At 51.0% G+C, this 27,216-nt stretch overlaps 1 protein-coding gene across 1 annotated transcript; it reads right to left on the bottom strand.

Moving 5' to 3' along the window:
• Nucleotides 1-13,188: 13,188 nt before the first annotated feature.
• Nucleotides 13,189-27,007, bottom strand: TMEM115 (transmembrane protein 115). Its single transcript, XM_088482056.1, has 2 exons — nt 25,786-27,007; nt 13,189-14,056 (listed from the first exon to the last, which is right to left on the bottom strand). The coding sequence occupies exons 1-2, from the start codon at nt 26,625-26,627 to the stop codon at nt 13,879-13,881; spliced, it is 1,020 nt and encodes a 339-aa protein (XP_088338182.1). The 5' UTR covers nt 26,628-27,007; the 3' UTR covers nt 13,189-13,878.
• Between the last annotated feature and the right edge of the window lie 209 nt (nt 27,008-27,216).

The raw sequence follows: 27,216 nt of genomic DNA, 5'->3' as shown, positions 1-27,216 counted from the left end.
CCCCAGGCACTCTCTACTCAGACCACTCATGTACAGTATCCCTAACATCTTCCCAGGTACTCTCTACTCAGACCACTCATGTACAGTATCCCTAACATCCTTCCCAGGCACTCTCTACTCAGACCACTCATGTACAGTATCCCTAACATCCTTCCCAGGCACTCTCTACTCAGACCACTCATGTACAGTATCCCTAACATCCTTCCCAGGCACTCTCTACTTAGACCACTCATGTACAGTATCCCTAACATCCTTCCCAGGCACTCTCTACTCAGACCATTCATATACAGTATCCCTAACATCCTTCCCAGGCACTCTCTACTTAGACCACTCATGTACAGTATCCCTAACATCCTTCCCAGGCACTCTCTACTCAGACCATTCATATACAGTATCCCTAACATCCTTCCCAGGCACTCTCTACTCAGACCATTCATATACAGTATCCCTAGCATCCCCCCCAGGCACTCTCTACTCAGACCACTCATGTACAGGATCCCTAACATCCTTCCCAGGCACTCTCTACTCAGACCACTCATGTACAGTATCCCTAGCATCCCCCCCAGGCACTCTCTACTCAGACCACTCATGTACAGTATCCCTAGCATCCCCCCCAGGCACTCTCTACTCAGACCACTCATGTACAGTATCCCTAGCATCCCCCCAGGCACTCTCTACTCAGACCACTCATGTACAGTATCCCTAGCATCCCCCCAGGCACTCTCTACTCAGACCATTCATATACAGTATCCCTAACATCCTTCCCAGGCACTCTCTACTCAGACCACTCATGTACAGTATCCCTAACATCCTTCCCAGGCACTCTCTACTCAGACCACTCATGTACAGTATCCCTAGCATCCCCCCAGGCACTCTCTACTCAGACCACTCATGTACAGTATACCTAGCATCCTTCCCAGGCACTCTCTACTCAGACCACTCATGTACAGGATCCCTAACATCCTTCCCAGGCACTCTCTACTCAGACCACTCATGTACAGGATCCCTAACATCCTTCCCAGGCACTCTCTACTCAGACCACTCATGTACTGTATCCCTAGCATCCCCCCCAGGCACTCTCTACTCAGACCACTCATGTACAGGATCCCTAACATCCTTCCCAGGCACTCTCTACTCAGACCACTCATGTACAGTATCCCAAACATCTTCCCAGGCAATCTCTACTCAGACCATTCATGTACAGTATCCCTAACATCCTTCCCAGGCACTCTCTACTCAGACCACTTATGTACAGTATTCCTAACATCCTTCCCAGGCACTCTCTACTCAGACCACTCATGTACAGTATCCCTAGCATCCCCCCCAGGCACTCTCTACTCAGACCACTCATGTACAGTATCCCTAGCATCCCCCCAGGCACTCTACTCAGACCACTCATGTACAGGATCCCTAACATCCTTCCCAGGCACTCTCTACTCAGACCATTCATATACAGTATCCCTAACATCCTTCCCAGGCACTCTCTACTTAGACCACTCATGTACAGTATCCCTAACATCCTTCCCAGGCACTCTCTACTCAGAACACTCATGTACAGTATCCCTAGCATCCCCCCCAGGCACTCTCTACTCAGACCACTTATGTACAGTATCCCTAACATCCCCCCCAGGCACTCTCTACTCAGACCATTCATGTACAGTATCCCTAACATCCTTCCCAGGCACTCTCTACTCAGACCACTCATGTACAGTATCCCTAACATCCTTCCCAGGCACTCTCTACTCAGACCACTCATGTACAGTATCCCTAACATCCTTCCCAGGCACTCTCTACTTAGACCATTCATGTACAGTATCCCTAACATCCTTCCCAGGCACTCTCTACTCAGACCATTCATATACAGTATCCCTAACATCCTTCCCAGGCACTCTCTACTCAGACCACTCATGTACAGTATCCCTAGCATCCCCCCCAGGCACTCTCTACTCAGACCACTCATGTACAGTATCCCTAGCATCCCCCCCAGGCACTCTCTACTCAGACCACTCATGTACAGGATCCCTAACATCCTTCCCAGGCACTCTCTACTCAGACCACTCATGTACAGTATCCCTAACATCCTTCCCAGGCACTCTCTACTCAGACCACTCATGTACAGTATCCCTAGCATCCCCCCAGGCACTCTCTACTCAGACCACTCATGTACAGTATACCTAGCATCCTTCCCAGGCACTCTCTACTCAGACCACTCATGTACAGGATCCCTAACATCCTTCCCAGGCACTCTCTACTCAGACCACTCATGTACAGTATCCCTAGCATCCCCCCAGGCACTCTCTACTCAGACCACTCATGTACAGTATACCTAGCATCCTTCCCAGGCACTCTCTACTCAGACCACTCATGTACAGGATCCCTAACATCCTTCCCAGGCACTCTCTACTCAGACCACTCATGTACAGGATCCCTAACATCCTTCCCAGGCACTCTCTACTCAGACCACTCATGTACTGTATCCCTAGCATCCCCCCCAGGCACTCTCTACTCAGACCACTCATGTACAGTATCCCTAGCATCCCCCCAGGCACTCTCTACTCAGACCATTCATGTACAGTATCCCTAACATCCTTCCCAGGCACTCTCTACTCAGACCACTCATGTACAGTATCCCTAGCATCCCCCCCAGGCACTCTCTACTCAGACCACTCATGTACAGTATCCCTAGCATCCCCCCCAGGCACTCTCTACTCAGACCACTCATGTACGGGATCCCTAACATCCTTCCCAGGCACTCTCTACTCAGACCACTCATGTACAGGATCCCTAACATCCTTCCCAGGCACTCTCTACTCAGACCACTCATGTACAGGATCCCTAACATCCTTCCCAGGCACTCTCTACTCAGACCACTCATGTACAGGATCCCTAACATCCTTCCCAGGCACTCTCTACTCAGACCACTCATGTACAGTATCCCTAGCATCCCCCCAGGCACTCTCTACTCAGACCATTCATATACAGTATCCCTAACATCCTTCCCAGGCACTCTCTACTCAGACCACTCATGTACAGTATCCCTAGCATCCCCCCCAGGCACTCTACTCAGACCACTCATGTACAGGATCCCTAGCATCCCCCCCAGGCACTCTCTACTCAGACCACTCATGTACAGTATCACTAGCATCCCCCCCAGGCACTCTCTACTCAGACCACTCATGTACAGTATCCCTAGCATCCCCCCCAGGCACTCTCTACTCAGACCACTCATGTACAGGATCCCTAACATCCTTCCCAGGCACTCTCTACTCAGACCACTCATGTACAGGATCCCTAACATCCTTCCCAGGCACTCTCTACTCAGACCACTCATGTACAGGATCCCTAACATCCTTCCCAGGCACTCTCTACTCTGACCACTCATGTACAGGATCCCTAACATCCTTCCCAGGCACTCTCTACTCAGACCACTCATGTACAGGATCCCTAACATCCTTCCCAGGCACTCTCTACTCAGACCACTCATGTACAGGATCCCTAACATCCTTCCCAGGCACTCTCTACTCAGACCACTCATGTACAGTATCCCTAGCATCCCCCCCAGGCACTCTCTACTCAGACCACTCATGTACAGTATCCCTAACATCCTCCCCAGGCACGCTCTACTCAGACCACTCATGTACAGTATCCCTAACATCCTTCCCAGGCACGCTCTACTCAGAACACTCATGTACAGTATCCCTAGCATCCCCCCCAGGCACTCTCTACTCAGACCATTCATATACAGTATCCCTAACATCCTTCCCAGGCACTCTCTACTCAGACCACTCATGTACAGTATCCCTAGCATCCCCCCCAGGCACTCTCTACTCAGACCACTCATGTACAGTATCCCTAGCATCCCCCCCAGGCACTCTCTACTCAGACCACTCATGTACAGTATCCCTAGCATCCCCCCAGGCACTCTCTACTCAGACCACTCAGCGCTGAAGGAGAAGTGAAGGGTTTGCATTAGGATTGTGTATAGAACCTCTTCAGTTAATGTGCATGGAACACATGTAAAGGGGTTGGGTACGGGATGTCGGCAGTCTGAATCCCAGCGTTCAGAATCCTGTCTCCGGCATCCCGACACTTGTTGGTCGGTATGCTAACCCCCCCTCTTTGGTGCCTAACCCTAACCTCCCCCTCCCTGCATCCTAACCCTCCTCCTCCTAGCATTGGCATCCCCATGTAATGGTATACAGCTCTCTCATCGTATACCAGAGACACAAGATAAGGGACAACATTGTCTATTATAAAGATGGGGACTGCGCTGAGGAATGTAATGTATGTTTGTATGTATGAAGAGTGACCTCAGCTACAGCCCTGGGGATAATTAGGAGTATTTACAGCTATGCATTAGTCACAGATAAGATAGTAACCTGTATAGTGCAATTAGCACGAGACTCAGAGTCCTCCTGATGAAGGCGAAAGCCACCCGATGTGGGGTGGGGAGCTCACCTAATACCCCTAGTGGAGGGCAAAGCCACCTGATGTGGGGTGGGGAGCCCACCTGATACCCCTAGTGGAGAGGAAAGCCACCTGATGTGGGGTGGGGAGCCCTCCTGATACCACTGGTGGAGGGGAAAGCCACCCGATGTGGGGTGGGGAGCCCTCCTGATACCCCTGGTGGAGGGGAAAGCCACCTGATGTGGGGTGGGGAGCCCACCTGATACCCCTACTGGAGGGGAAAGCCACCTGATGTGGGGTGGGGAGCCCACCTGATACCCCTGGTGGAGGGGAAAGCCACCTGATGTGGGGGGGGAGCGCACCTGATACCCCTAGTGGAGGGGAAAGCCACCTGATGTGGGTGCGGAACCCTCCTGATACCCCTAGTGGAGGGGAAAACCACCTGATGTGGGGTGGGGAGCTCTCCTGATAACCCTTGATGGACAGGAAAACCACCTGATGTGGGGGCTTTGAGATTAAGATACTGTAAGACTGCCACTGTGGTGGAACTACACATCACAAAATGCCCAGTCTACTGCCAACTGCATCACATGCCGGGAAGTGGGATGTGGTTAACATACGGCCTGTTGGAATCCTGACGCTGGAAGCTCGACCAGGGACTAAAGATAGGTGTCTAAATCCCGCCGCCCGGCATCCCGAACAAAGGTAAGCCAGGGCTTTCCAGCTGTTGGCCGGGGGGTGGGGGAGACTTAGGTTTAGGCACCCCCCAGAAAGGGATAGGCTAGGGGAAGGGGGCGTTAGGCACCCCCCGGGAGGGTTAGGGTGCGGGAAGGGAGGGTTAGGCAGCACTGGGGGAGGTTAGACACCACTAAGGGAGGGTTAGGGGGAAGAGAGGGGAGGGTTAGGGGGGAAGAGAGGGGAGGGTTAGGGAACTTATCAGCCCTAGTTGGGATCTTCACTGTTCGGGCTTCCGGCATCTGTATTTGGTCCGCCGGGAATAGATCCGGCGGCATTACCGATTCCCCGGGAAGTTCCTCCACTAAAGACCTGCCCCCAGACTCAGTCGCTGTGCCCCAGACCCCCGCCTCACATGCTCTCTTACCTGCAGCTCCGTCTGGTGCATCCTTGTTGGCATCCAGCGCCTGGAAGATCTGCAGCCGCGCTTATACATGGGCCCTCAGCACAGGTCTGCGGCTATGGCTGCTGCCAGGGAGGAGTGGGACGGGGAGTTGTGGGTGAGGAGGGGCTCCGGGGAGTGGTGCACAGGTCCGTGGCTATGGCTGCTGCCAGGGAGGAGTGGGACGGGGATAAGTCGGTGAGGAGGGGCACCAGGACTGCTGCCAGGGAGTGGAACGGGGAGTTGTGGGTGAGGGGGGGGGGGGGGGGCACCGGGACTGGTGCACAGGTACGCGGCTATGGCTGCTGCCAGGGAGGAGTGGGACGGGGAGTTGTGGGTGAAGAGGGGCACCGGGACTGGTGCACAGGTCCGCGGATATTGCTGCTGCCAATGAGGAGTGGGACGGGGAGTTGTGGGTGAGAGGTGGCATCGGACGTGTCTCTGGCATCAGCTGCTGTGAGGAGCAGGGACAGGCTATATAGATAGATGGAAGCGGCAGCTGATGGTCTGACACTAGTATATGGTTATGGTGGCTTCTCAGCTGCCCGGGAAGAGGTGCCATGTATTGGGCGGCCGTGACGGCACACTCCAGGTACATAGTTACTACCCTGAGTGGGGTGACTATATTGTGGGTGATGGGAGGAAGTGCCCCCTTCAGCGCTGGTACCTCCATTGTCTCCCATAGTTCTGCCCCTGATCAGGGTGATTACGCTACATTGCTCTGCTGTACATATAGTTGTATCCAACACACGCAGTAGATCTGCTGCCTGATGATATAAACACATGACAGAAAAGCACAGATAAAGCATTAATACATATAGTAAAGTCAGGGGGACCGATAACCAATCTATGGTGTTCCTCAGCAAGGACCTGTCCGAGAGCTCAGAGATATAACGTGGACTGTACTGGCAGGTATATGTCTGTATTGGAACATGCAGACTACAGCACGGACATGGGATAACCTGTAATAGAAGACTGGACCCCTCTATCCTGTTTCCATTAGACATGTTTGGTAGTAGTTACCCAGGAGCCGGACAGAGACACAGCCTGCACCTGTGGTTACCAGTCACCCATTACACAGACATGCATTGGAATCGGTAACAGCTCGCACAATGTCGCAGTTTCCCACGTGACGCTGTGACCTAGACAAGGGCTGCTGCAGACTGTATTAGTGTTGTGTATAATACTGACGGATAAGGAACAGTTGATCATATGTTGTGTCCCCTCTACAAGGGCCACAACTAAGACGCATCCATAAGCATGTAATGGCTCAGCTGGATATGGGAGAGAGGAAAGTGTCCTGAACATATACATAAAAACATTTACTGTAATCGAAGGGCAATGGCAGCGCTTCAAAACCTGCGCTGTACAGTAGTTCCGTAAGCAGGCAATGGAGACCTATAGAGAAGGAATGGCGGTCAGTACAGCGGACACATAGCAACTACCTCCTGAGCAGAGTATTTATCAGCGGGTGACCAGCCTGAGCTCAGGGAAGGCACCTGCTAAATAATGGGGCACAGACGGTACGTTCACCTGTCACAGACGGTACGTCCACCTGTCACTGGCACAGACGGTACGTCCACCTGTCACTGGCACAGACGGTACGTCCACCTGTCACTGGCACAGACGGTATTGTCCACCTGTCACTGGCACAGACGGTATTGTCCACCTGTCATTGGCACAGACGGTATTGTCCACCTGTCACTATCAGTCCATGCAATAAGAGGTATTCCAGAACAGAGACCATGTTTTTCAGGTGTATTACAATAGAGGATGTATTACTTTACAGCAGGGATGGGGAACCTCAGGCCCAGGGGCCGTATAAGGCCCCCGGAATCATTTGGACTGGCCCTCTGAGCTTTTTTCTGCTAGCCTTACCTGGCTAGCAGGGCGCCTAGAATGGCACCCTGCAGCCAGAACCTATGTAGCTGTCAAGTTTGTTAAATGTTTTATCTAAACAATTTGTTCAAACAACAGTTTTTGTCCATTTTCCGGCATTTGGGAGCAAATTGCTGATCATCGGTTACTCCCATACCTTACCAGATTTTCATTCCAACCAATCAACTAGTTGGATGGTTGGACAGAAAATATTTACGTGTGTACCCAGCTGAAGGGGGGTATTCAATTAGGCTGCGAAAAGTCGAAATCGGCGATAATTATCGCCAGTGATGTCATTTTCGCATGTTTCAATTATCCCCGTATTCAATTTCAGAGACTTTTCGCCGGTTCGAAAAGTCTTTGAAAAAAAACGGGGATAAGTTTTCACCATGTTTTACATGGCAAAGAAAAGTGCAGAATTGGGGTTTAGGGGTGTAGCCTTAAAAAAAATAGCCTACACCCCTGGGAATGTCATTTAAAAATAAAAGGTGTCAAATAAATGTAAAAAAAAAAAAAAAAAATCAGGACACCCCAAAAAAACATTTTGGGGGGGTGAACAAAAAAAAATTATGAAAAAAAACACTTCTAAACTAGACAAATTACATCCACAGGGGTTCCCTTATATGCGGCAGGTGTTTTCTTCATTTGCAGAGTAGCAGCAGGTGAATTTTTGCAGAATTTTTAAATTACCTTTAGGGACTAAAAAATATGCTTACCCCCATTTTCATATACCCCAAATTTGATAGGAATAGTTATTTTTACGAAAAAAAAAAAAATCTAAGTGCTATTCTTCACCCCTTCTTCATAGCCGCAAATATGCGCCTGACCCGACTTCCTTCTGCAGGCAAAAAATGGGGGTACGAAAAAGATTTCTGTAGAATCTGCGCTAGTCAATCAGTAAACAAATGAAAAAATATTAAACTATACCAACATCATGGTCATAAATAGAACAATACACTATAAGACACTATCGTTGGTGGTGCTACCAGATATTATTTGTGAAAATCACAATAGAAACTTTTTGCAAAGAAGCAAAAAAGACAAATCTAGTCGCACTGGTGCAACTCTTACATAGTGATTGGAGTAATCATAAGAAACAATATATGAAAATTAGAACTTAACCTTTAATGAATGTTATTAAAAAGAGGCGTATAGTAAATACACTTCTTATAGGAATCAAAAACAAAGGAGAGACCTATATACATACAAATGACAAATACATAATACGACAGTGATACGGGCGAAAATCTCTCTTCTATGACTAGTTCTCCTATATCGGTGCTTTAAATCTATATCTGATAATAGATAATATAAGGAGGAATAGAGTAGACGTCCACCTGGGTAAGATGTGTCATATATACATAGGTTATTGTAGCACATCAACCAGGCAGCTGCTCAAAGTAATAAATACTTGCTCATACGTTAATCCAATCAATGTACATAAACAAAAGGCCACGTACCCGGCAATATAAACATATGACATATACACTTAATGAAAATTGGTCTAAATTGCGTCTGTTTAATATCCAACCTGACGGTCATTATTCTCCTTGAGGTGAAGAGAGAACTTCAGTAAAACTACCAGAAATTGAGGGCTTCATTCAGAGGCGCCGTACGGTCTAGCTGGCTCCTTTGTGCGCATGTGTGAGACCCGCTACGACCGACAGCGCCGGTCGTAGCGGGTCTCTTTGCAAAGGGGGCGAGCTGTCGATATTGATTGACAGCTCGCCCCGTTTGGAAGGCGGGCCAGGGGGGTGGCAGCCCAAACGGAGGCGTTCCCATGGGAATGCCTGCCGTTTGGGGGAGGCCCCACTGACATCACTAGTGATGTCAGTGGAGAGCTTCCGGCTCTGACAGAGCCAGAAGCTCTCCGGGGCTTTCGACAAGTGAGACCCTACCCTAGGGTCTCGTCGTAAGCCCCGATGGTCGCCATGGTCTATGACCATGGCGACCATCACCCTAGCGGTCGTTAGAGCTGTGGGTGTAAACCCACAGCCTAACGACCGAAACAGAGGCGGCCAGTCAGGATGCAAGCGGCCGCCCAGTTTCTGAGCGACCGCTTGCATCCTCCGACCGCCTCTGAATGAGGGCCTGAATACCTTAGTGAAATGTGTAAGTATGTTGATACATGAAAGAGCCTATTGTAGTGTGTTACCAATATCCCTCATACAGGTAATATATGCTGCTATCACCAGTATATCAAGCTTGGTATTCACTATACAATGTAACAGACATAGGCTTTGGTAGTTGAAAGCTGTGAGATAAATTGTATCCACTAAACATAGCGCGATTAATGAGATATACAAATATGTCAATTGGGTTGCAAGGTAGGATACATTATAAGTCTATTATAGTGTGTTGCCAAAATTGGCTCACACAGGGCTCTATTTACTACAATCCGCATATTGAATGCGGATTGTAGTGTGATATTACCGAGTGAATTCGCATTGCGAATTCAGGCAATATCACAGGGATTTACTATAAATCCCTTGCAGGGACAGAGCTTGCGATAAAGCTCTGTCCCTGCAGATCCCATCCGCATTCTAGTCGCGGTATTTTCGCCGACCGACCACCGCTACTACCCCCCCACCGACGCTAAGCCCCGCCCCCCGCGATCGCGGAACCCCGCGACCCCCCCCTCCCTTCATTACACTTACCTGCATCCTCCTGGCCTCCGGTGATCTTCTCCGGGCTTCCCGATCAGGTGATCTCCCATACTGCACTGGGGCCCGATCACCTGATGACCGGGCCCCAGTGTACTATGGGAGACCAGCTGACCGGAGAGGAGCCATCACCGGAGGCCCGATCACCGGTCCCTGGATTCAGGTAAGTAAAAAAAAAAAAAAAAAAAGTTTAATTTTTTTTTTTTCTTTTTTTTACAGCAATCAGCTTGCGGTCTGCTTAGACCACATAGCTGATTACTGGTACCCGCTCCCGCCTCTGCTCTCCCCGTTAGAGCAGAGTGGGAGCCCGGTAACCGAGGTAGACCCTGGATAACGCCACCTCCAGGTGGCGTTATTATCACAGGGCTTTCCCCGGTATTTTTTTACAATTTATTTTTAGTAACTATGGTCGGATCACATTTCCCATTACAATTATGGGAAATGCGATCTGCTTTACTAAAAATATGTGATACTGGGGGTTGGAGTAGAATTTTACTAATTCTACTCCAATTGCCCTGTAATAACTACAGGTGAAACTAAAATAATGTGAAAAGGGTGTGAAAACACACTTTTTCACTTTATTTTAGTAAAAATAATGTTAATAAACAAAGCCCACAGACAGTATATGCTAATTTCAACAATGCATCATAATATGATATAAGATGTATACAATATAACAAACATAGGCTTAGTTAAAGTTTGCAAATTAAATTGTATCCACTAAACATAAAGGGGATATCACAGGGAAAAATGAAGTCACATAGAAAATGGAGAAAAGTCCGGGGACAAGAAATGCCATACTACTTCTGCTGTCCCTTGTCTCTATATTCAAACAAGGGATGAGAGAGGAGTGAGCAACGTCCCTGGAGAAACAACAGTTCAAAGCGCTTCTGCTGTCCCCGCTCCTGGCAGTGTCTCCCCTCTGTTACTAAAAGGCATTGCAGAGGGTTAGTTTCTGCCCGGCTTGGATGAGAGAGCGCTGGAGTGATAGCGAAAAAAGAAAGATACCTCGTGTGGGAATGGAGCAGGAAGAGCAGCTGCCGGTGGTGTTTGGCTGGGCTGTTAAAAACAAACCGTCCCATCGGACGCGCGTTTTGCCTCTACTGGCTTGGTCACCACAGTGATCAGGTGACCAAGCCAGTAGAGGCGAAACGCGTAGTATGGCATTTCTTGTCCCCGGACTTTTCTCCATTTTCTATGCGACTTCATTTTTCTCTGTGATATCCCCTTTATGTTTAGTGGATACAATTTAATTTGCAAACTTTAACTATCTAAGCCTATGTTTGTTATATTGTAAACATCTTATATCATATTATGATGCATTGTTGAAATTAGCGTATACTGTCTGTGTGAGCCAATTTTGGCAACACACTATAATAGACTTATAAATGTATCCTACCTTGCAACCCAATTGACATATTTGTATATCTCATTAATCGCGCTATGTTTAGTGGATACAATTTATCTCACAGCTTTCAACTACCAAAGCCTATGTCTGTTACATTGTATAGTGAATACCAAGCTTGATATACTGGTGATAGCAGCATATATTACCTGTATGAGGGAAATTGGTAACACACTACAATAGGCTCTTTCATGTATCAGCATACTTACACATTTCACTAAGGTATCAATATCTGGTAGTTTTACTGAATTTCTCTCTTCACCGCAAGGAGAATAATGACCGTCAGGTTGGATATTAAACAGACGCAATTTAGACCAATTTTCATTCATTGTATATATGTCATATGTTTATATTGCCGGGTACGTGGCCTTTTGTTTATGTACATTGATTGGATTAACGTATGAGCAAGTATTTATTACTTTGAGCAGCTGCCTGGTTGATGTGCTACAATAACCTATGTATATATGACACATCTTACCCAGGTGGACGTCTACTCTATTCCTCCTTATATTATCTATTATCAGATATAGATTTAAAGCACCGATATAGGAGAACTAGTCATAGAAGAGAGATTTTCGCCCGTATCACTGTCGTATTATGTATATGTCATTTGTATGTATATAGGTCTCTCCTTTTGTTTTTGATTCCTATAAGAAGTGTATTTACTATACGCCTCTTTTTAATAATATTCATTAAAGGTTAAGTTCTAATTTTCATATATTGTTTCTTATGATTACTCCAATCACTATGTAAGAGTTGCACCAGTGAGACTAGATTTGTCTTTTTTGCTTCTTTGCAAAAAGTTTCTATTATAAAAATGGGGGTACCCATAGTGATCCCCCATGTCTGGACATCTTTAGGGGGGTCCCAGACACATTTCCCGAAAACTACCGTTTTGTTTTCGTAGCTCCAACTTGGCCGGGTCCCGTTTTCGCTCCTTTGAAATTGAATACGGGGATAAAGCGGGCGCGCGCCCGATACTTTATCCCTAGAATCGCTCCCAAATTGAATACGGCTCTATGTATTTATAAGAAAGGATCCCAGACCAATGTAATGCAGCCTATTCATTCACCGAGGAGCTCGCTATACGGTTCAGTGATGTCTTACAGATGTGTCCTAATACACCTATCCTCAAATTGTGCCAAATAGCCCCGTTTGGCGCCCCACAGACTTTGCGACTAAGCAGCGACACAGTTCTGCCGCATAGTTTTTCAAGCATGTGTCTTAACCACATCACTAGTGCAGCAAAATGACAATGCCCGGGCACCGTATGTACTGGCGCTGGCACTGCATGGGCGCAGCTCAGACACCAACTGGGGTAAAAAGGCAAAAGATGGAGGACAGATACGAGTGACCTGCGTCACGGATCCTTCTGCTTAATCTGTGCCTTAGTAACAACTTATTTGCTGCAAAAATACTACTCCTACGTGCCTAGTACACTATAAATCGATGCGGCTACAATGCGATAAGACTCTAAATACAAGAGAAAGTCCAGGGATTGTTACCCGTGACGGAGCGTCTAAGTTGCGCCAGGCATCTGCGCCATATGGAGGACGCATCTGTATCATGGATATAAGATCAGCCTGTTGTGTGTAGGAGATGGATACACATTAATCAATGCCCTCCTAATATAAAGCCTTCACTCTCCTTTTATAGATGCCTCGTTAGACTGGTGCCAGCACCTAACATCCGGGGTCTCGCACTAAACACAAAGCTAATTTCATTTCCAAAAAGATTTAATCCAGACAGAAAAAAATATCAACATTTACAATCCCTGGGCCACAAAATGTATACCCTCTAAGAGAGGAGATTTAAAAATCAAAAAAAAAATTTAGATTGTTCTTTCCCAAACTCCATTTAAATTGCCAGCCATCATGCTGAGTCACAGGGGAGGAGCTGCTGTCCCATCAGGCACACAGAGGGTCTCTTATAGCGATGGGGCAATTCCATACCACGTTACTGCTCCACCCTTACAGTACTGCTAAAGCCGACGGATGGTGGCACTCGCCATGGTCCAGATCCTGCAGACAGAAGAGCGCCAGCCAGTGTGAACAGGGGGCAGAGCAGAATGGGTGAGGGGCACAGGGTGTGCCGTCTGTGGGTAGTGGGAAACGAGCTTGGCTAAAGTGAAATATAGCGAGAGCAGAGCAAACACTCACTGCAACAGTGGAGGAGCGGAACATTTTGCCTGGGGACTTCTGGTGACTTTAGCCCCTTCCAGCGCTGAACCACCGAGCAAACAGCTTAATACCAACAGGAAGTGACAGGACCCCATGGGGTAGATACTTGTAGTGTTTACAGGTTACTGCTCCTCTAGATCCAGCACGACGCAGACCACCAGGAGTCCCCCACCACGCGGTGCGTGGCAGGACGAGGCTGACTAATAGTCGCACAGTGCGTGTGGTCGGTTACACCGTAGGTGCTGTCAAACTAGTCTCCGAAGCTCCTGGAGTATCTGGGTTACTTAGCGAGGAGTTCTCCCGAGTGGTGGCCTCCTCTTCTTCCTCCTCCTCCTCCATATCCGGCCACGATGTCTGGTCTTCTACGCGCTTCAAGCGCTCGTTGAGAGCTTTCAGAGCCAGCTGCCTGTTGGTTGGAAGAATAAAATACATGACTATAAGGAGGAGCAGCCAATAACATCTCACAGCGACCTGCTTGCTATTATAGACATCACGCCAATCGTTATAACACAGAGATGGACAAGACCGAAAGCAGGAGCCAGTCAGGCGAGTCTAGTCATCAACGTAACCTTCTAATGAGCCAAGGAAGCTGTGTGTCCATAGGCATCGAAATAAAGGACTCCACGATGGGGGACACCTGGCTGACTATATCGCCCAGCCCTTAATAAACATCATGAATTCACAGGACATAAATGGGCGCCCATCGTCTGCAGAAGCAGAGCAGGCGGTAACCAATCTGTGGCGTAAACCAGTGTTTATGTGAACGCAGCCAGGAACAAGGGTCATAATTACGGTATAAATCACTAACTAGCTTTCTAACGTGTTATATTATTATTATCATTTATTTATATGGCGCCACAAGTGTTCCGCAGCGCCTTACATAGTACATAAATAAGTAACCAGCGACTTACAATACAATACAATGCAGAACTCGGACATGGATAATAAACATCGCTACATCAGCGACCTTTACACCCACATAAGCAGCCGAGTGTTAGTTGCCCTAGTGGGGAGTAAGAGATAATATGAGATATGGTAAGAACTTACCCTTGTTATCTCTATTTCTACGAAGTCCATAGGGTTCCACAGGATACCTTGGGGTATAGGTGTGACGTCAGTCGCAGGGCACCAAAGAGTTAAGCTTTCAGCCTCCCAGGATGCACTAGGTCCCCCTCCTATACCCCGCCCCCGGGCCAAGGCACCTCAGTTAGTTACCAAGCCATAGGCCGGAGGAGGAGAAGGAAGAGAGAGAACAAAGATCTGGACACATACAAGAATCACATTCTCACCAGAGGGAGACGGAAAACCGGTGACCAGAGCAAAGCCCATCTGCAGCACAGGTGCGACAGGGCGGGAGTCCTGTGGAACCCTATGGACTTCGTAGAAATAGAGATAACAAGGGTAAGTTCTTACCATATCTCATATTTTCTACTTCAGGGTCCATAGGGTATCCACAGGATACCTTGGGGATGTCCCAAAGCAGTATCCTTTAAGGGTGGGGACGCTCCTGTGCAGAAAGGAGAATCCGCCGCCCGAAGGAAGCATCCTGAGAGGCGAAGGTGTCAAACCTGTAATACCTCACGAAGGTATGGACAGAAGACCACGTAGCAGCCTTGCAGATCTGAACTGCCGAGGCACCACGTCGAGCTGCCCACGAAGGACCCACAGACCTAGTGGAATGAGCCTTCAGAGAAGGAGGGACCGGTAGGCCTTCATGAAGATAAGCTTCAGAAATAGCCATACGGATCCAGGCTGCCAAAGTTTGCTTTGAAGCAGGCCAACCCTTTTTACGGAAGCCAAAGAGGACAAACAAAGCGTCCGACTTCCTAAACGAAGAAGTGCGGTCAACATAAGTCCTTAAGGCCCGCACAACATCCAAAGAGGCCTCACCCACGGAAAGACCCGGTGAGTTAAAGGCCGGAACAACTATTTCCTCGTTAATATGAAACTGGGAAATAACTTTGGGAAGAAACTCGGGCCGAGTGCGGAGCACTGCCCTGTTCCCATAAAAAACCAAGAAAGGGGGTCTACAAGAAAGAGCCCCTAACTCAGAAACACGTCTGGCCGAAGCAATGGCCAGAAGGAAAACAGTCTTAGCTGTTAGCCATTTAAGATCCACTGAGCCCAGTGGTTCAAACGGCGGTCCTTGGAGAGCCCTCAGGACCACAGCCAAATCCCAAGGCGCCACAGGTGGAACAAAGGGCGGCTGAATGCGGAGAACACCCTGCATAAAGGTGCGCACATCCGGGATTGTAGCAATCCTACGGTGAAACCAGACAGATAGGGCCGAAACCTGTACCTTCAAAGAAGCAAGGCGAAGCCCATGATCTAGTCCCGCTTGCAGGAAGGCGAGAATCCGAGACAGACGAAACTCCCGCGGTGCATAACCTCTCGGTCGACACCACTGGAAGAACGTATGCCACACGCGATGGTATATCCTCGCGGAAGACGGTTTCCGAGCTCGTAACATGGTACGCACCACAGAGCTGGAAAACCCCCGGGACCTCAGCATGGCCGTCTCAACAGCCACGCCGTCAAAGACAGCCGAGTCAGGTCCGGGTGAAGGCAAGGACCCTGAGACAGAAGGTCCGGTCGTAGCGGCAACCGCAGAGGAATGTCCACGGACAGACCCTGAAGGTCTGAGAACCAGTGCCGTCTGGGCCACGCGGGAGCTATCAACAGGAGCGTCCCTCCTTCCTGTTTGAATTTCCGGATTACCCGTGGAAGAAGGGAGACCGGAGGGAACAGGTATGCGAACCGGAACGTCCACCGGACGGACAGAGCATCCACCAGAGACGCCCCTTCGTCTCTTGTGCGAGACCCGTACACCGGCAACTTGTTGTTGTGCCGGGACGCCATGAGGTCGATTTCTGGAAGACCCCACCTGTCCACCAGTAGTTGAAAAACGTCCGGGTGCAGGGACCATTCCCCCGGATGAACGTCCTGGCGACTTAGAAAGTCCGCCTCCCAATTGAGCACTCCCGGGATGAAGACCGCTGATATGGCCGGAAGATTGCGCTCCGCCCAAACCAGGATCCGAGAGACCTCTACGAGAGCCGCCCGACTGCGAGTTCCTCCTTGCCTGTTTATGTAGGCCACGGTGGTAGCGTTGTCCGACTGGACCTGCACCGGGCGACCCTGGAGAAACCGCTGTGCCTGCTGGAGAGCATTGAAGACCGCACGGAGTTCCAAGATATTTATTGGAAGCTCCGCTTCTGTCGGCGTCCACCTGCCCTGGAACAAGTGTGGACCCGAAACTGCTCCCCAGCCCCGAAGACTGGCGTCCGTTGTCAACAGGACCCAATTTGGAACCCAGAACGGACGTCCCTTGTTGAGGTGGGTCGTCTGTAACCACCACGTAAGGGACAGGCGAACCTCCTGGGTGAGCACGATCGTCTGGGACTTCAGAGACTGAGTCAGCCCGTTCCACTTGGACAGGATCAGGTGCTGCAGAGGTCTGGAGTGAAACTGGGCGTATTCCACCATGTCGAACACCGACACCATGGAGCCCAGTAACCTCATCGCCGAGTGTAAGGACACCCGGCGGCTGTGCAGACAACTGCGCACCCTTGACTGTAAAGCAGAGATCTTGTCCTCCGTCACGAAGATCCTTTGCTGTCCCGAGTCCAATAAGGCTCCAAGATGCAGAATCCTCCGAGACGGGATTAGAGTGGACTTCTGCCAGTTGATTAGCCAGCCGTGCCGTTGCAGCAGTGCAATGGTCAGGTCCAAGTGGCGTAACAGGAGCTCTGGAGATCCTGCCACCAATAACAGGTCGTCCAAATACGGCAACATGCGGACTCCCTGCAGCCGCAGAGAAGCCGCCATGACCGCCATCACCTTGGTGAAAACACGTGGTGCTGTTGCCAGGCCAAAAGGTAACGCCCGAAACTGGAAGTGGTCGCTGCTGATTGCAAACCTGAGGAACTGTTGATGGCGCCAAAGAATAGGGACATGCAGGTAAGCGTCCTGTATGTCCAATGACACCAAGTAGTCCCCAGGTTCCAGCGCCAGAATGATGGACCGTAGGGTCTCCATCCGAAACTTCGGGACCCGCAAAGACTTGTTGAGTGCTTTGAGGTTGAGAATCGGACGATATGACCCATTGGGTTTCTGTACCAAAAATAGATTTGAATAGAAACCCTGGCCCCTCTGGGAGAATGGAACCGCCACTATAACTCCAGCCTGGAGCATAGTGTGCAATACCTTCCGCAGCTCCGTAGCCTTGTTCCGGTCTGATGGGAGACCCGTGGTGAAGAAGCGAGCCGGGGGTCTGTGCCGGAAGGAGAGGGCGTATCCGTGGGAAACCACCTCCAGAACCCAAGTGTCTGTCGTAGTGGTCGACCAACACTGGGCGAACTGTAGCAGGCGGCCTCCCACCCTGGGATCCCCCAAAGGGAGGCCCGGACCGTCAGGCCGCAGGCTTGCCATCTGGCTTGGGGGCCGGACGTCTGGTACTCCATGCCTGCTTCCGGGGCTTGACCGATTTCTTAGGGCCAGCCTGTCGAGGAAACGACTGTGGTTTGGGCCTGCCCTGGGCCCTAGATGACCGAAAGGACGATGGTCCCGAACCAGAAGGAGCAGCGGCCGACGGGAGACAGGCAGATTTGGCTGCCGCCAGCGTGGCCACAATCTTATCCAGATCCGGACCGAAGAGAACTTCTCCGGTAAACGGCAACGCTTCCAGACCTTTCTTGGAATCTGCGTCCGCCTTCCAGGATCGCAGCCACAAGGTGCGACGAGCAGCTACCGCTGCTGAAGAAATTCTAGACACCAGAGTACTAATGTCTAGAGCCGCCTCGTTGATGTAGGTGGCCGAATCACGGAGATTGCCAATCAACTCCGCCTGATCGGCCGGACAGTCGGATTCAAAAGAAGCCTCTAATGAATCCGCCCAGCGCTCCATCGCTCTGGCAACCCAGCAAATGGCCATAGCCGGCCGTGCTGCCCCCCCAGCAAGGGAATAAGCGGACTTCAGGCAGATTTCTACCTTGCGGTCCGTAGCATCCTTAAGGGAGGACATGGATGGCATCGGCAATGTGGCACTACGGACAAGACGGGTCACGTGAGAATCCACCTGTGGAGGGGATTCCCACTTCGCAAAATAATTATCCGCGAACGGATAAGCCACCGCCAGGCGTCTCTGCGGCTGGTATCTTTTGCCAGGTTGTTTCCACGCCTCCTCTAAATGGTCCACCAACTGACCCGAAAGAGGAAAGACTGTGGCATCGCCCTTCACATCTTTGAAAAAGGCATACTTAGATTTAGCCGCTGGGGGAACTTCGTCCTCAATCACCAAGGCTGTGCGGACCGCCCGAATAAGTCCAGGAATATATACTTTGGACTTAGCATCAGCGTCCTTAGTATGGAGAGGTTCCTGATCGTAAGGATCTAGAATCTCCCCATCATCAGACGTCCCTTCGTCATCCTCATAAGGAGCGGACAGAGACGCCACCGGCCTTTTATGAGACCGCATCACAGACTCCCCTTGCAACACATCCGACAAGTGCTGTACAGAACTCGTCAGGGAGTTAACCCACGCTGGCTCCTGAGAACCCGGGAGCGGGGAAATAGGGAGACTGTGGGGTACCACCAATTGTCGTGGGAACCCCTGCATGGGTGACGACACCACAGACTGCTGGGACAAACCCATCGGAGTAAACGCGGGCTGCGGAGCTAACTGGCCCACTAAAGCTGTTAACGCCTGAGCGAAACAAGCCCAGGGCGGCTCCTGTACCGGTGCTGTAACCGTAATAGGCCGCGCCATGGACAAACACTGCCGGCAAAGGCCCTCCGCGCTACCCTCCCCCTCCGCTAACGGTACTTTGCACGTGGTACACTGTAGCCGGAGGGGAAAATCACTTTCAGACATGATGGCACCACGTATGTGACCTCTCTCACCAATTAAGTATTAAATAGGCGAGAGACCACCCTGCAGCACCGCACCGCAAGGGCTTTAGCAGAAAGAACAGGGACAGTAATAAAGCTGACAGTTTAGAGAAGAAAAGATTACAGGCAGCAGCGCTAGCACAGTCACATACAATGCAGAAAAATAACAATTCCTGCACTAACAGCGCTGATCACTCAACTACACACACACAGGCCCTGGTAGGACACAGCGCTGCATACACAGACCTGACCACAGCGGAGGAGAGGTATGCGGGGGGACCCAGACCACGATGCTTCCGTCCAGCGCTTCCAGCAGCGTTCACCATGCGTTCTGGAGAAGATGGCCGCCGAGGAGCAGAGAGGAGGCTGGCCTGGGGGAGGAGCGCTGCCACAGGACCAGTCGGCAGCATGCAGAGAGGGCTGTGTGCAGCGGGGGAGGCGCCGGCTGTGAGACAGGGAAGGCGCGCTCCCCTGGCATGCATTTAACCCCTGGGACGCCGCAGCGCTACCGCTCTGCTGCGGTCCGCTGTCCCAGGGGGTAGTGGAAGCGCAGGTTGGTCGCCTGGCTCCACGCTGCAGCCAGTCCCCAGGGAGCCCCCTGCCTGGGGACTTAGGACCATGTGATCAGCGGGGACCCACCGCGGGACCCCGCTGCTTACCTCTGTCCCCCTTGAATCCGGCCATGGTCCGGAGCATCTGGGGTCACCGCTAGCTGTGACCCCAGACGCCCACCAGCATCCCCGGATCAGTACCGGCGTTCTGGTACCGGCGGGGTGTAGGGAAGACAGCATGGACGTCAGGACTGACTGTCCATGCTGTACATCCAGATGTGCAGCCACAGCTGCATGAAGAATAAGCTTCAGGGGCTCTTCTAGCCCCCACTCCAACAGGTGCACCCGACTCCGGCCGGGCACCAAACTAAACTGAGGTGCCTTGGCCCGGGGGCGGGGTATAGGAGGGGGACCTAGTGCATCCTGGGAGGCTGAAAGCTTAACTCTTTGGTGCCCTGCGACTGACGTCACACCTATACCCCAAGGTATCCTGTGGATACCCTATGGACCCTGAAGTAGAAAAATTCAATTACAGTAGGGAGAAGCACAAGAGGGTAGAGGGCCCTGCTCGAAAGAGCTGACATTCTAATATATACGTTATATATAAAGCTTCAGGGTCATAACTCTGCCTTTAATACCATCTGAGACTGAACAGAGAAGGGTGATTTTATGGGGGAATTACAACCACGTTTCTGTTTACGCTCCTCCCAATGATAAGGTTATTATACCTCAGTGAGGGGACTACAGGGACTATCTGACTATTATCATTAGTGCACAGCGCCCCCTACAGGCAGCAAAAATACCAACCCACCACATTTCTCCAGCTCATTTATAGCACGTGAACTATTTTAATTATCATCACTTCCCCTTTAACCAGCCGGCTACCAGCACAGTCGCCAGCAGTGTCTCTATAACGTGAGGCAGTAATTTCCAAACAGTAACGTGATAGAACATGACAGGGAACAGAATAAAGTGCAGCCGTCCTTGCTCAACATCAGACCTCTTGTTCCTGACATGGCGGTGTGGGGGGGTCGGGGGGGGACGGGACACTAATGGGGCTGTGAGGAGCTATGAGCACGGAGCCGCAGGGCCGGGGCTTTCTTCCCTGGCTTTTCCGGCTTTCTTTCAAGGTCCCTTTCATTCTTCTATCCAGCGGGTGTTTATCCAGTGAGGAGCAGAACACCCCACCCTGACAGGCCGCTTCCTGGCAGTGACACTATTACGGAGCAGCTTTCGCCGCGGGGGACGCTGACAAACCCTATTAATCATCGGCATAACGGCCTTATGCACAAGAAAGGATCAGCTGGACCGTGAAGCAGACGCCTCCGGGGCTCCCAGAGTGGCTCTGAGGAGTCTGCGTCCTGCGCTCTCAATAGTACATATGGCGTAGCCAGGACCGCCTGCTACCCGCGCATCCCTCCGCTAACCCGGGGGAACACAGAGTAACCACCACTCTAACCCCATTTGTATTGCAGCGCAGCTAATAGCATTAAGTTATATATTATATTATACAGTCTCCCTTATCCGTCATGCTTGGGACCCAAAGTATTTTACATTACGGGTTTTGTCCGTATTTTGGAATATTTGCATGTCATAATGAAACGTATTGGGGAAGGACCCACGTCTACGCGAAATGCGTTTATGCTTCATATACATAGCGTTCCTGCTAGGCCTGTGGATTCTGTCTCCACCCACGGGTCACAGTGTCCCGCGGGTGGTCAAAACGGCGGCGCAGCAGTCACCGCCGGTGAATGGATGCCGGGCATGTCCGTAAGTGACGGGTACGCCCCCAGGAGTGACGAAAAGGGGACAAGTCATAAAGACACCCCCCCTTTTCTTTGGCCACGCCCCCTATTCGGGCGTGCGCAGAAGTGCCCTAAGCTCTGGCGCCCTGCCTGCTGCCGGACCTAGAGTGAACACTAAATACACCATATACACACAGCCTGAAGGTAATTTATACAATAGTTGTAATAATTTTGTGCATGACACAAAGGCCACAATTCAATTACACACGAAGCGAATAGCGCCGGAAATGAGCCCCCAGAGCTATTCAATTCTGCGAGAAGTTAGGTCGGGGAAGGCTCATTCTCGCGCCTCAAACAGGGTGTTTAGGCAAGAGAACGGGCATTCTCCGACTAAACTTCCCGGCGCTAAGGGCAGAAAACAGCATCGCGCCTGGACTTTTGCCGGATTTCTGCTCGCATCCCCGGAGGGATGCGAGAAGAAATCCTAGCCGGGCTGAGCAGCGCATCTTAATTGAATATCTCCGGGAGCTAATTGCCGGCGCTATTCACTTCGCGTTGAATAGGATCGTGCCCTATATCTTATTCATGGTCAAAACATCTCGGATATGGGTGACTCAATCTATATACAGATTTCTTCTGCCAGGATTCACATGCACTATGTACACAGCTGTAACCACAGACACGTTACAGACGCCTTTTGCTCTGCTGGAGGTTGGGAGAGGCGCGGTGAGCACAGAGGTCATCTAGCCGTAGAAAGCATGGCCACCCCCTCACTGGGAGAGAAGCCTGGCTCCGCCACACATCGATTGCTGGGGTGATGGATAGAGCTGGAACATAAATGTCATCTTATGAAAAAAATTGGGTTGGAGTCCCTCTAAATGATCCAATTCATGTCACAGAGGTCACCTAGTAACATAGTGTTCCCACTAGGCTGTTCTAGCCGGAAGCCGCTCCCTGCCCAATTTTAAAGAGGCAAAATGAGCCCTGCTAAAAACAGGCCGGCCTGGTGCCTCCCCCACCCATGGCCGCCATGTTCCGCGGGTGGAAAAAGTTACGGCTGGGTTGGCGTAGTGAGTGGCACAGTCCTGAGATCAGGAATTAAATTCCACACTGAGGCACTAAGTGCGTAGTTTGTATGTCCTCCCCATACTAGTGTGGATTTCCTCCAGGTGCTCCCATAACATATCGGTAGCATAATAGGCTTCTGCCAAAATATTAACCCTAGAGTGTATGTGTGTGTCCATGTGGTAGGGAATTTAGATCGTAAGGTCTACTGGGGCAGGGACTGATGTGACTGAAATACTCAGTGTACTGCTCGGCGGGATGTGTGAGCGCTATATAAATGTTACCAATAATACTGGGATTTATCATGCTATTAAATCATCAATAATATGAATGTTTCATATTTTGGCAGCACAGACGGTGTAATGGTTACTGCCTCACAGCACTGAGGTCCTGGGTTCAATTCCCACTGCGGCCCTAACTGTGTTGAGTTTGTATATTCTCCCTGTGCTTGCGTGGGTTTCCTCCGGGTACTCCGGTTTCCTCCCACACTCCAAAAATATACGGCAGGGTTAATTGGCTCCCAATTGTGTGCATGTGATAGGGAATATAGAGTGTAAGCTCCACTGGGGCAGGGACTGATGTGATCCCTAGTGTGTGTGTATATGTGTGCATGTGATAGGGAATATAGGCCCTGATTCAGAGCTGGACGCTCTGACCAGAGCGCTCGCTCTGAATCAGGGCCCTCCTACCTAAACTTGGAGCGGCCTCTTGGTAACCCACAGCTATGCGAGCGTCCATGATGATGGTCGCGATGCCATCGGGCTTGCGACGAGACCCTGCGGCAGGGTCTCGCTGCCGCAAGCCCTGGAGTGATTTTAGCTCTATCAGAGCCAAAATCACTCCCACTGACATCACTAGTGATGTCAGTAGGGCCGGACCCAGACGGTAGGCGTTCCCATGGGAACGCCTCCGTCTGGCAGCCACACCCCCGGCACGCCCACCAAAGGGGGCGTGCTGTCACTCACCATCGACAGCACGCCCCCTTTGGTGCGAGACCCCGAGCGACGGCTACCCCGTCGCTCGCCGGGTCTCGCGCATGCGCACGACGGAGCTCCCTCCGTCTTGCGCATGCGCATTTGGGTACCATCGGCCCGCTTGCGAGCGGGTCTGAATGAGACCCATAGATTGTAACCTCCACTGGGGCAGGGACTGATGTGATCCCTAGTGTGTGTGTATGTGTGTGACCATGTGATAGGGAATATAGAGTGTAAGCACTGGGGCAGGGACTGATGTGACCCCTAGTGTGTATGTGTGTGACCATGTGATGGGGAATATAGAGTGTAAGCACTGGGGCAGGGAGTGATGTGATCCCTAGTGTGTATGTGTGTGACCATGTGATGGGGAATATAGAGTGTAAGCACTGGGGCAGGGAGTGATGTGACCCCTAGTGTGTATGTGTGTGACCATGTGATGGGGAATATAGAGTGTAAGCACTGGGGCAGGGAGTGATGTGACCCCTAGTGTGTATGTGTGTGACCATATGATGGGGAATATAGTGTAAGCACTGGGGCAGGGAGTGATGTGACCCCTAGTGTGTATGTGTGTGAGCATGTGATGGGGAATATAGAGTGTAAGCACTGGGGCAGGGACTGATGTTACCCCTAGTGTGTATGTATGTGACCATGTGATAGGGAATATAGAGTGTAAGCTGCACTGGGGCAGGGACTGATGTGACCCCTAGTGTGTATGTGTGTGACCATGTGATAGGGAATATAGAGTGTAACCTCCACTGGGGCAGGGACTGATGTGACCCCTAGTGTGTATGTGTGTGACCATGTGATAGGGAATATAGAGTGTAACCTCCACTGGGGCAGGGACTGATGTGATCCCTAGTGTGTATGTGTGTGACCATGTGATAGGGAATATAGATTATAACCTCCACTGGGGCAGGGACTGATGTGATCCCTAGTGTGTATGTGTGTGACCATGTGATAAGGAATATAGATTGTAAGCTCCACTGGGGCAGGGACTGATGTGAATTTACATCTCTAATTTCATCTCCCTTCACTCTGTCCGCCCTCTTCGTTCAACAAATGCACGCCGCCTCTCATGCCAATTGGTTACTTCCTCCCACTCCCGCCTCCAAGATTTTGCCTGTGCTGCTCCCTACCTTTGGAACTCTCTCTCTCTTCCCATCAGACTCTCCACCTCCCTACAATCCTTCAAATGGGCTCTCAAGACCCCCTACTTCATCAAAGCCTTCCAGCTCTCATCTTAACTTGCTACTACATATACCTTCCTCCCTGCCCATCCCATCTGTGTCACCCCTGTATGTCTGTCCCTCCCCTTTAGAATGTAAGCTCTTATGAGCAGGGCCCTCTACCCTCTTGTGCTTCTCCTAATGGTGCATACACACGGTCAGATTTTTCTTCAGATCTGAACGATAACGATTTAAAAAATCGTTCATATCTGAAGGAAAATCTGACATATCTGACACGCCTGAACGATGCGCGTTCCCGATGGTCAGATAACGATATCTGACATCTGATGTGTTTGCAGTCAGACTTGGACGATTCCATTCATTTTAATGCAGTCAAAAATCGTTCAAATCTTTGGTAAAATCGTTCATCTGACAGATCTGACCGTGTGTATACTCCATTACTCTCTACCAGGGCACCTAACACTTGGTTGCTTTGCATTGTTGCTTATCTGGGTGTTATGGTCGCGAATGTAGCAATGTATATTATCCATGTTCTGTATTGTAAATAAACCTATTTGCCTATGTACTATGTAAGGCGCTGCAGAACACTTGTGGCGCCACATAAATAAATGATAATAATAATAATGTCCAAATATTCTCTGTAAAGCGCTGCGGAATATCTGTGCGCTATATAAATCACTGGTAATAAATAAATGTTGCGCCTACGTCTTTCAGCAATATTTACCTCCGCCTTTCCGCGTCTTGGGGATCAGTACCAGGCAAGCTGATGGTGATAGAGGAAGGTGCCCCCACATCGTATCTCTTCACCGCACGTGGGCAGAGTCGCACTTTGACCAAAGCAGCGTGCACCAGGTTTCCTAAGAAGTTGGCAGCGGGCTGGACTGGGCCCGGTAGGAAACTTGCGAAGGAGAAGTGGTCAGACATGTCTCCTCTCCCTCTGCTGTGTCTCTGGTAGAAGCGTAGATACACCCAGCCCGACAGCAATCCAAGGCCGTAGCCCACCAAGATCTGGCTTGGGATCAGGCCAGCCACGGTCAGGAACGTGACCCCCAGCAGCGCCAACTGGGGCAGAAGCAGCACCCAGCGCTGGGGCTCCACCAAGCCGTCTCCAGCTGTCTGTTTATGAGCCACCAAAACGGCTCCGGCAAAGGCTGGGAATCCATGGACGCGGGCGGAGAACAGGAAATGGAGGTCGGATGTTGCCGCATAGGCCACCAGGAAAAACAGGGAGCTGAGGACGCCCACCGACAAGCTGACCACGCCATAGAACAGCAGCAGCTCCGGGGCCCCCCAGAGCGGCTCTAGCCTGCGGCCGGCCCCCAGGGTCAGGAGCAGATTGGCCAGAACGTCCCAGGCGTGTACCTCCACCAGTCCGTGTGTCACCAGGCTCCACAGCCACAGGTTTGGGGGCAGGACCAGGCCCGGAGTGACGCCCAAAACATAGGCAGTGTCGGCCCAAAAGGATATAAGGTAGAGGAGCACCACCGCCCCCCAGAGGCACTTCACCAGCACGCTGCTCCCAGAGAGAGCTGCCACAAGGCGGTTGGCATGGTTGGAGCGCAGCATGGCGGCTAGAGTGGGGTCACCTCGCCAAGAGATACACCCCGGGGCAACCTGCCAAGTGTCCCTTATGGCCCAGTACAGGGTCTGGGGCAATAATACCACTGAAGGGGAATTACCAGGTACCTGACCTCCTTCAGCCCACCCCAATACTGACCGAGCCCACTGACACCCCCTAATCCCCTATGGCACTCATAGACTGGCTCCCCACACCCCAATAATGCCCCCTCTGCCCCCGGAGCACAGGGTGAGCCCCACCCCCGCTGCTCTCTCCCCACGGGCTGCTGTCACACCGTTGTCGGGGCTCTCCCGGAAAGGCCGGACACTTCCACCCGACAGCGTCACCACCCGCGCAACGCAAACACTCCCAGCGCGCCTGCGTAGGGCCGCGGCGCACTCTGGGAGATGGAGTCCCAGCTCTGCGGGCTCCGGTGGGCAGTGCGCATGCGTCCGGGAGTCCTGCTCTGTGCGCATGCGTCCGGCCGCGGCGCACTCTGGGAGATGGAGTCCCAGCTCTGGTGGGCAGTACGCATGCGTCAGGGAGTCCCAGCTCTGGTGGGCAGTGCGCATTTGTTCGGCCGCGGCGCACTCTGGG

The sequence above is a fragment of the Taudactylus pleione genome, unplaced genomic scaffold (genome assembly GCF_031769625.1).
Source record: "Taudactylus pleione unplaced genomic scaffold, aTauple2 ptg000281l, whole genome shotgun sequence".
NCBI classification, from domain to species: Eukaryota; Metazoa; Chordata; class Amphibia; order Anura; family Myobatrachidae; genus Taudactylus; species Taudactylus pleione.
The sequence above is the reverse complement of the archived record's forward strand: the minus strand, read 5'-3'. Positions and strand labels throughout refer to the sequence as shown.